This window comes from Ipomoea triloba, chromosome 2 (genome assembly GCF_003576645.1).
Source record: "Ipomoea triloba cultivar NCNSP0323 chromosome 2, ASM357664v1".
NCBI lineage: Eukaryota > Viridiplantae > Streptophyta > Magnoliopsida > Solanales > Convolvulaceae > Ipomoea > Ipomoea triloba.
The window spans coordinates 245,434-256,943 of NC_044917.1; the positions used below are offsets into that span (position 1 = coordinate 245,434).

Consider the following 11,510-nt stretch of genomic DNA (forward strand, 5'->3'; position numbering starts at 1 on the left):
CGGAAGATCGATCCAAAACACCTTAATGAGTTTAATCTAATAATCTTGTCTATTATATTTCTACGGCACCCAACATATTATTAAAGAACGTAACTCGAGGCCGTAAAACCCAGATTTGTTTTGTGGGTAAGAATGAATTAATGATGCCTGCCGCCAGCAATATATAAAAGCTAAAGAATGGGCAAGAAAAGTGGAAGATATATATATATATATATATATATATATATATATATATATATATATATATATATATATATATTTATTTATATGCATGTAGTAATTTACAAGAAAGGGGAAAAGACATAATATCCTCAGCTCTCTCCTCAAACCCCACTTCTGATCATGATATGTCTGATGTATGTTCTCTCAAGGTAATTTAAAAAAAAAATTACAGAGAGAGAGAGAGAGCATATATAATAGTTTCAGATGATCTACGGTAAGTGTTGTAGTGAAAATTCAAGAAAAAAAAAAAAAACTACAGCGTGCAATATATAGAATTCAACCTTTTTACTATACAGAGCTTCGTCTATATATCTGAAACTAATTTACACTGCGGAGATGAGAGTAATTTAATTTAATTAGAGGCCAGGCCGGGGAGGCCACCACGGGTGATTGCCGCCAAGAAACGCTGCTCGGATTCCTGTCTCTGCAACCTCAATTCATTGTTGAAGTTGTTGATGAAATCATCAAACCGCTTCTTCATCTCATCCGACGTTGTCATGAGGTCCCTAGCCAGCCCACCTCGCCGGCACGCCGACACCGCATCGTTGAACGTCACGCTTTTCCTTAGCTCCTTCCATGTCGCTTCAAGCGACGACTCTTCATCCGACCTGCCATTCATGTTCATCGCTGCAGCTGACTGAGGCTCCGGCTGCCTCGCAACACCCAACCACGTTTCGCTCTTCTTTAGTTTCATATCATTATTAATGTTTTTCTCCCTGCAGTCTCGTCCTTGGCTAATTGCATTCCAGGTAGCCTCCATTGTGTCCTCCTCCTCCTCAGCAGCTTCGGCTCTTTGGTTTTCATCGGAAAACATCAAGTTGTCCTCTTCGGGCCTTTCATTTTCGTCGGATTTGGATATGTTCTGCAAATGCGGAGGCGGCGGCGGCGTCTCATCAACCGTACTAGCCGCCACTCTCCATGTACCTGAAAGTGTCCGAAAGCAATCAACATGGACATCTTTCAAAGATACCTCCCCATCATCATCTTCAATAACATCACTTTCTAAGACCACAACTTCAGCTTGATCAAAACCAACATTAATATTTTCCAAGAAATTAGTAGCAATATTTGATGATGACGACGCCGTTTCCTCTGATTCTTTCTCACTCCGAGAAGCATCATCCTCTGCTACTATTTCCCCTTCCCATCTTTCTGTACTTACGTTGAATGAATCCTCGAGCTCCTCCATTAAATTCCCAACAAAAACATCGTAGTACTCGAATTCGAGGGCTAGTTTCGGGAGATGGAGCCTCGAGGAAACTAAGATGAGGACGACAATGATAGAGTGGATGATGAAGAGGATAATAAGAGGAGACGAGAAAACAACCCTGTAAGACATCCCAAGTTGCCGGAGAAGGGAGAGGAAAAATTCAAGTAAGCAACAAGAGGGGTTTATAGCTGCTTGTTTCAACTTGAAAAGAGCAGAGAAAAAGCCAGTGGATAGTAGGAGGAGCTCCATGGCGAGGATTGTGGTTTGGAGCATGCCTTTCTTTTTCCAGACTCTTTGTACTAAAAGGGCAGCCATGAAAATGCTGGATGGATGGCTAGCTTTGCTTTTTCGCTAAGTGAAAGAAAACACCTTTAATTTTGAGGCTAAAAGCAAAGACATACTATACTGTATACACTTCTGCTAGTGATTACATGATCGAATTCATGCAATGATAGATTTGGGATTCTTTACAGGTATAGTAGCTAGTTAGCTAGCCACTACATACATATATTTATGCATGGAATTGAAGAGGGATTGAGGGACAATGCATGCTATCAACACTTATGTTGTATGTTGACCCACATAGGAGCTCATGAGCCTCAGCTCCTTAATTAAAGCCTTTATATAAGGCATGCCGGATAAATTAGATAATTAGCACTTTACCAACATTTTTAAGTGTTTAATATTCATGAATCCTTACTCATCAAAGGATTGTTAAACTCGACCAATTAATCATATTAGTCTAAGAATGAATAATCATGATTAATTTTAGGGTCTGTTTAGAAAGCATGAAAATGATTTCTGAAAATGTTTTTTTTTTAAATGAGTCATTTTCCACAAAATATTTTCCTTTCATGTTTTTTTTTTTAAATGAGTCATTTTCCACAAAATATTTTCCTTTCCTAGTGTTTTAGCTGCACAACAGAAAATAGTCTTGGTATATTTGGTTCATTTTCTGAAAAATGATTAGCTAGAATTATTGTATAATTAAACATTTTAATTATTTTATTTATAATATAAAAATATTTATAATAATATTAAATATAATTTTATTTATTAATTTTTTTTTTAAAAAAATTGATTTCCGACGAGAACCAGTAAACACTATTCTGAGTGTGGGGGGAAATGACTTCCGTCAAATTTTGCTCAAAGTCATTTTCCGCCAAAATGACTAGATTTTTCTCAGTCAACCAAAAATGTTTTCCGTTGACTAGATTTTCCAATAATTCATCCAAACACTGGAAACCCTAAAAATGATTTTTTTTTTTGAAAAGTCCTAAAAATGATTTCCATAGATTATTTTTTGAGTTTCCAGACACAACATTAATGAAGAATAAGTCAACTAAACTATATTATTGTACCATTAATCAATCTTTGCTAAGATACACATATATATAAAGTTGTATTCAAAATTGCAAAAGGGTGACAACTTGTTATGATTTTTTAAGACGACCTTAGTTTTAGATGAATATAGGAAGCTACAAGTTGAAGATGAGTGTTTGGATGGGAGTCAATTTTTACTAATTTATGTGCTTGTCAATTGGGAAGATAAGGAAGAAATACCTAATCAGATACAAGTTTCAAATATTTTACCTTCCCTTCATCATCTCTTTAATTAATTGTATAATTTCATAACATTCAGTACCTTTCTTGATCTTCCTTAAGTTTGAAAAATCAATGCAATATCTAAGAAAACTAAAAAGGTTACATCAAGAATTTTTTAATTTATTAATTTGAAAAAGGGCACTTAATTGAAGTGCACTTTATGCCAACTTAATTAACTTATTTTATTAAGTTAATTAATTTTCAGTCAAACAAATTAATATCTTGCTGGTCATTCTTTATTTTCTCAATTATGCAACTAACTCGGCAAAGTCATCAGTCAATATGGCCTGTAGTGGCACAATCCATTCTTCATTTTTCATGATTTTTTACCTTGTCAAGTAGGAAGCACTGATTTGAGAATCCTCAACCTTTAATTTCCTTCTCAATTTATTCCAATAATTTTTCAATTTTTTGTTTTTAAAGTAAAAACTATTATATATATATTCATGTTTAAACTAGATCAATCATGAATCAAATGAATGGTGACGAGCCTGTAAATGACTATGCTTTGGTTAAGTCGTGGATTTGATTGCTTTATTTAAAAAAAAAGAAAAAAAAAAGAAAAAAAGAAAGAAAGAAAGATGGATAATCAATGAAGAAAGAATGGTGCTATAATTCATAGCATAGGAAGTAGGAAGTATTGTTCAATCATAGGTTAGGTGTTAACCAAACAAGGAAGAAAATAAGAATAGATCAATCATAGGTTTGATCAATAGTTTTGATTATTAGGACTAACGTCAGCATCAATGCATTGCTTTTGTAACAATGTAACGTAACCCAAACTTAATTATTCTTGACCATAATTTATACGTGTTGCGTTCTGCTTTTCATAATTTTACATAATATTTAATGCCATGTAAATTCATAATTAAATATTTCAGTTTTAAAAATGTGACAACATTTTTTATATATATTACAGAATCATCTTTTGAACTTTCTAGAAAATCTTTACGAAAATTAACAAATTCACCCTGATTTTCAGATCGCTCTAATATGTTATTCAATGTCAAAACTTGAAAATTATATATACTAAGATTAAAAAGCACAGAATCATCAAAAGTGGACCAGGCCAGAATACATGAAGTTGTTATAATTTTCTTAGCAATTTCCTAGAAAATTCGTATGGACGTCATCAATACTAGAATATATTATTAGCATAAAAAGAATTCATACTAAAGTTGCATAAAGTAATAATAATATCAAACAATTTATTAAAAAAAAAACCAGCTGACTATAATCTAATAAGTATGTAGTGATAAATTATCCAAAAGATAAAATAAAATAAAAATAGAAACCAGCTAGCTGTCCATTCCCCAGTAGCCATGGCTATATAATCTAGCTATCAAAGTAGAAATAAATTAACTACTGCACCTTTCGGCTAAAGGTCTTGAATATGAAACAACCCCACAATATGGTCATAAAGAAATTTATTTTCTAATTAATTAATTAGTGAGTTAGCTCATTATTCACTACCCAATGAACCCACAGTCATATTTCAACCTATGACCTAGTATCATCAATTAGTTTCATAATCTTGTGAATATAAATCACTGTAGTACATACATACTTGTCACATACGTGATTAAAAACTACTCCGTAATAATTAAGTACACGCATATATACGGTAACTAATATTGATTTCCCATAAAATTGAAAGAAATTGTACGTGTTGAGAAAGTGAAAATTGCTAGGAAAATTCCATGATGGGTGAAAGTCATCATGAAGGGAAGATGACCAAAGCTTTTTCGCAATTTTTATTTTTTATTTTTAAATAAATGTCAGCATACTTAGCTTTCACTGTGTATGGATGAGTACATGTGTAGTGACAATACGGGAAATTGTTTTATATATTCATCCAATTAGTATGTCGAAATGCATACCATTGACTATAACATACTATATAGTTTTTTGAAAATGATTTGTCATCTCTCATAATGTTCAGTAAATAAATAAATCAAATAAAAGCAATCATGTATGGGGATATATATTCAATCAAAATATATTTAATTTATATATATAAAAGCAATCTACTACATTCCTACATATATGTATGTAGAGCATGCATGAATCAATAATAATACTCCATAAGATTATTGAAGACAAATGATGAAATCCAATAATATTCACTTATTATCATCACATATCTTTTGATTCATGCATGCATGAACAACCAAGATATATGTTGGGACCTGCAAAGGCTTCTATTTTGTTGGGATTGATCACTAGATAGATATTGTCATTTTGGTATGGATATCACGTGGAAAGAGAAGATTATAATAATCTCTCATTAATACAATATTTTTTATCACAAAATATACAAAAATTATTGAGATAAAAAAAAATTATTTAGTTCTTAACACATAAATACATCATGACCCTTTGAGTGGGCGTGGGAGAAATAATGCATCCATGATATTGAGACCAAATCCAATGCTAGGAATGTGATCAAGTGGATCCGGGAGAAAACTGATATGATTGAGAGGACCCATATGGGATTATATTGTGGATGCGGCTAGGTGGATGGATAGGGATGGGAAGATCTGATCTCAATTTGTGAAGTTTTCCCGGAACAAAACAAAGTGACTAATGTTCTTGTCAATCTTAGAGCTTACTAGGTATCTGACTGGAAGTATCAAGAGACTTACCATTTAGGTGGTAAAGATGCTCTCTTATCGATTTGGTGCGAGCCATTAGTGTTCGTAAAGCGAGGGAAAGCAATCAGTACCGCTAACCCTTAGGGTCCCCCCTCCCAATTGATAAAAAAAATACACCCCATGACCTTAATTTTTTATTCTTTTTTTTTTGTTGGTATGTATATATACACACACACACACACATATTCTCTCTTTAATTTCTTTCCTCTCACTTTTATTGATTTTGTACTATCCAACTATAAATTTTATTTCCTCTCTCATTCATGTTTCCTTCACTTCCCACCCATCCAAACTAGACATTAATTATTTAGTAGACTTGAGGGATACATAACGACTATCTAGTCATTGTCCATGACTTTTACTAGTTTTACATATTCCTCTTGACGGGTTTAATCAATTTTGAAATATTATTTTAGTAAATAAGATGCCATAATGGATGATGATGATGATATTATTATTATTATTTAATCATACTTGGTCTATTAATAATATTATTCTTAAATGTTCATTAGTTACAAAATAACATAATAACAATATAAGTCGAACTTCAATATAGCATACATAAATTTTATGCAAAAACTCATATTTATACTACTTGGAATATTAATTAAGCCTTACATAGGTAATCATAAATTAAGAGATTTTGAGCATGACCTCATATATTATTAATGATATTATTATCTGCTTAACAGACTTGACCTTTTAAGTTTGAATAGTTTTAACAAATGATTGGTTTATCAAACCAACTTATTGAACTAATTCAATCAAATTCAATTAATTACACTCCATAAAATATATTGTATATATTAATTAGGAACAAAAAACTTACATATATATACGTACTCCAAAATATTACATAGTTCCAGGCTTCCAGCATATCATTCGACGAGCCATTTGGTCAAAATGTTCCCAACTAAGGAGACAAATCACAGCATGCACACTGCTTTAATTTGGTTGGCCCTTAATTAGAAGATTAGTTTTTTTTTTTTAATACTACTAACTCTATTATCTCAGCCTATTGAAGCACAAGAGTTAGTATTGCTTCCACTGAAGTTCGAACCCACCACCTCCCATATAAAAGGAAAGATTTGATGCCACTGGATTACAAGGTTCTTGGCAATTAGAAGATTAGTTTAATTCGCTAGGTAAGTATTTTTCAATATAGTATTATATTATATTATTGATGGAGGACGTACACTTCACTGCCAAGCCAAGCTTTTCCACCACTTCCTTATCATTCTTAGCTTGCATGTCCTTGAATTGAACCCATGCTGCCATATATACATAACATGTTTAACTTTTGATTGGTTAATAAATTGTATTGGCTACAACATATTTTTCAACCAGATAAGATTCTTGCCGTCCAACATTAATTAGGAGACAGAGTCTCAATCTCGCTCATAATAAGGCAAAAATATAGTTGTTAATAAATAATAACTCCCTGCACGTGTTTGACCAATTAGTGCCTGGCAATTCAATGACTTTTACTTGGTAAGTCCTTTTGCTTTTCATTTTTCACACCAAAATAATGTCCAATTTCTGTACTTGTTATTTTCTACATTTCAAACGGGTAATTATTATATATATATATATATACTCTCGATCTATTGTCTATTAGTCTTTATCATTTCCAGTAGCATATATATAGAAGTTTTGCATATATATTTGAAAGTCATATCATAATTAATAACATTATTTAATGTTGTCGGTTGAATAACTATAATATGATTAGGGGTAAATCCATCTAAATGTGCAGATAGATAGAAATTCATCTCATTCTCCATCTTATCTTTGACATTATTTCTCATATTTTCTCGGTATGTTTTGCAAGATCTAAAAGTAATAAAATCAACTAAACTCTATTTTAAATATGATAAGTCATAAATTGATGACTTAGTGGTGCACCTCATTTTCTCAATTTGCATGGATGATCTTAAGGTGATTGAGATGAAAATCGCTTCTAATTGAAGTTTTTTTGATTGTATGCAAAGAAGATTGGCGTTGGCATCTAGTAGCGTCTCTCTAGTCCCCTTGTTGAGGTATTACGTGGTCTTTATCATATAAAACACCATAACAGGTTAAATAATCAAAGTCCCTCCATTTCCAATTGTTTGTTTGATTGTTCATTTCCTTAATTGTGTTTTCTATTCTCACATGATTCTCATCTCTTCATTTGAACTAACTTTCAAACACAATACACTTTTATGCTTAACCTTCTACTATTCAATTCCCTTATGGTCCACTCATTGAAATGATATATTGTGTGAAGAATTGAAGATATCCTATCACACGTCACTCCATCACCACTAAGACACATATGTCAAAATAGGACATGCACGTATAGTATTAATGTTTAAAATTTAACATAATGTTGTAAAGTGCTATTTAATATTGGTTAGAATGTATAGTACCACTTTTTGTAAAGTGCTATTTAATATTGGTTAGAATTTATAGTACCACTTTTTCATACTAGAATTACGGCATATATAATACTTATTATGTGACACATAATTATTTAAAAAATTAAAAAAGGAAACATTTTTATATTTATTGATTATTCAAGAATTAATTTACTCCACTACAAGTTAACAAATATTTCACATATAATAATAACCAAATATGAAACAAATTCAATGCAAATAATGACACGACATTAGTAAAAAAAATTGATTTATTATGGGAATCTAATATTACTTTTACCAATGTTATTGTTGGAAAAGATTTGTTGTGCCTGTTGGCCTTTAGCTCTTAACCGGTGGATGGTAAATTTGCAGGAAATGTATAAGCTACTATAACAACAAAAGAGAATTGAGACAAGAAGAATGGGAGAATATTCTTATTCATCTGATCATTAGACCTCTATTACAACATATGAGAGCTTATATATATACAGTACAACAATGAATACATACAATAATGACATACTTAATTACTGGACCGTTACGTCCGTTACAATATAATGTCCATATTAATATATACTTATAACACTCCCCCTTGGATATTATTTGTCCATGATCTTGCCTCATTAAAAGCTCGCTAGGAAAACCCTGTGGGAAAAACCTAGATAAGAAAAAGAGTACAAGGTATATGAATGGTATATTCAAATACTTTCATGCCTCGTTAAAAACTTCACTAAGAAAACCACATGGGAAAAACTTAGTTGAAGAAAAGAGTACATGATATTTATAAACTCATATATAGTCCTAGTTGCCTCATTAAAACCTTACACTAAGAAAACCTAGTGGGAAAAAACTTAGTTAAGGGAAAAGAGTACAACCATAACTTGTTGCGTTTAATCTTCAGGATTTGCAAGAGTTGGTGGTCTTTTGGACCAATAATCTCTGTGTATGTTGTTGCTCCCCCTGAAGACAACAGCCTTTCTGATTGCCTCGTTAAAAACCTTACACTAAGAAAACCCGGTGGGAAAAACTTAGTTAAGGGAAAAAGAGTACAATCATAAGCCAGGGAAAAAGAGTGCAATCATAAGCCTTCAGGGCATAATCTTCAGGATTTCGAGGTTCGTCTTATTTTGCAACTTTCTCCCCGTTTATTATATTATACTCATGCCTCGTTAAAAACCACACTAGAAAAATCCAATGGGAAAAATCTAGTGAGGAAAAGAGTACATGGTATATAGATTGCAAAAGTGTATAATTGTTGGTTCTTTTAGGACCCACCCAATCTTCAGGGTTGATTTAAGTAAATGTAGTCCACATCTCCCCCTGAAGATAATAATCTTCGATTTCTACATTGTTTAAAATAGAATAACTGTTTCAAAAGGAACGTAGAGGAGATGATATGACAATCTTCAAGATTGTCACTATAAGTTAACATTTTAAAAAAATGATCTCGTGACTCTTCTGGAGCCTATGTAGGTTGAATATAATCAATATTCCTTAACTATACCTACTTAAAAACACACTTTTATAATTCTCCCATAAGTCAGTGGAGATAGAACGTACACACATAACTAACTTGGAATGGAGATCAAAGGCAATCATTACCAAGTGGTCTATGAGAAAAACACACATTGGTTTGTCCCACAAATTTTAAATTGGAGATACTAGAGGATAATTAGGGCATTAGAAACTATAGTTGATTTCATTGTAAGGACAATGTCAATCAAAATATGATCATAGAACTTCTGGTTCTTCTGTAGTATTCCAATAATAATGAAGAAATGGACTTCAGGTCCTAAAGTGTCCTCAATATCATTTTTGGGTCTAAACGGTTCCTTATCTTCTTCAAGAGATATAACCGTTAGTATGATAAGTCAATCATACTTATCTATATGAAATGCGTTGAAGACATCTTTCTAAAAATTGGTGTATAAATTCTTTTCAAGGAAATACTCGATTTGCAGGTCGAGGTGATACTTGGTTTACCAAGTCCTTTCATTTCATTTTTAGAGCTAATACCATTAAACTCTTTATGATGTTTATAACACAACATATGTTGAGATAATGATTAGTAGCCTCTCAATAGGTACTAACGGTATTATCTTGATTTTTACATTTTCCTGCTTCAGGAGAAAATTACTTAGTTAATTGCTTTACTATTAAGTAAAGCCTTTGTAGTTCAACAACAAATATGTTGTAATATTATTTTGAGAATTATAAATCCATCGAGGATCAAATTAGTAATTCTATGCTCATTTACAATTCAATAAAGAACACTTATGGTACATATTATCCCTTCTAAATGAGGGTAATAACTCCATTCGTAATCCTTTAACGAATTCATAATGACACATAATTCCTTCTTAAAAAAGGAGAATTACTCAGTTAATTATGATCTGTGCTAAGGTCATATAAAGATCATATTGTCCAAAGACCTTATTGTCATATGGTCATGACGTTTATTAGCTGCATATCTAAGTTTGTACTGCCAATTATCTTGTATAGCGGAACTTAATGTCATCGTATATGGGAGATTTGATTAAAATTAATCAAAGATTTCTGCGTTAACCCATATGCTACAAACACTCGCTATTATATCACCTTATTGTTTTCATTTCTCTTTCGTACAAACATCCATTTGTAACCAACAGGGTTATTATTCAATGGTGTATGTATTGTCAAGAGAATCTGTTTTAGCGAGTCGAGCTCTGCCTTAATTGCTCCTTTGAATATTAAATAATGAGGATGCTTCTGGCATCTCACCTGGATCCAGTTTATTAAATGAGCAATTATATAGGCGTGTGTTGTCGACAGTTTTAAAATTTTCTCCCAAAATCATGACAATTTTTAATCAGATCATTAACATTTCCCAGTATAAGATCTGATTGTTCCGTATCCCTAGTATTATGTTTGTTTGGTGCACCTTACTAGGGTTTTCGTCTTCTGGTTGGTCTTCAGGACATAATTCTTTTTAGGACAAGAGTGACAATGCTTCTTTACTAGATCTAGTATTATGTTTTATATCTCTTACAACGATAGATCTCCTTACACTACTAGCGTCAAGCTAAGGAGTATCGAGATATATATTATTTGGTCCAATTTGCGGATTATATATGGGACCTTGTCACTCTTTTCTGATCAACATGATCAATGTATATATACATTATCGGTATATATATTTGGCAGATTATTTGCTAATATTGCAAAATAAATTACTCCCTCCGTCCCATTTTATGTGTCGGGTTCGGTTAACGAGGCTTGACTGAAGTTATTTTTAATCCAATTTTTCATAATATTAATTTTTGTATTAATATACAAAATTTATATATTTAGAAACTACACTAAAAGTACTATTAAACACAAAAAATCAAATTTAAAAATAAGTAAAAAATACTAAAGAAAACAAACAAAGAAGAAAGA

General features: G+C 31.9%; 1 protein-coding gene across 1 annotated transcript; it reads right to left on the reverse strand.

Moving 5' to 3' along the window:
* Positions 1-574: 574 nt before the first annotated feature.
* Positions 575-1,747, reverse strand: LOC116010012. The gene has a single exon (XM_031249266.1). The coding sequence runs from the start codon at positions 1,745-1,747 to the stop codon at positions 575-577; it is 1,173 nt and encodes a 390-aa protein (XP_031105126.1).
* Positions 1,748-11,510: the final 9,763 nt, after the last annotated feature.

Excerpts from the sequence above, each read along its gene's own strand:
- LOC116010012 (XM_031249266.1), bottom strand. The coding sequence starts at position 1,747 with ATGGCTGCCCTTTTAGTACAAAGAGTCTGGAAAAAGAAAGGCATGCTC.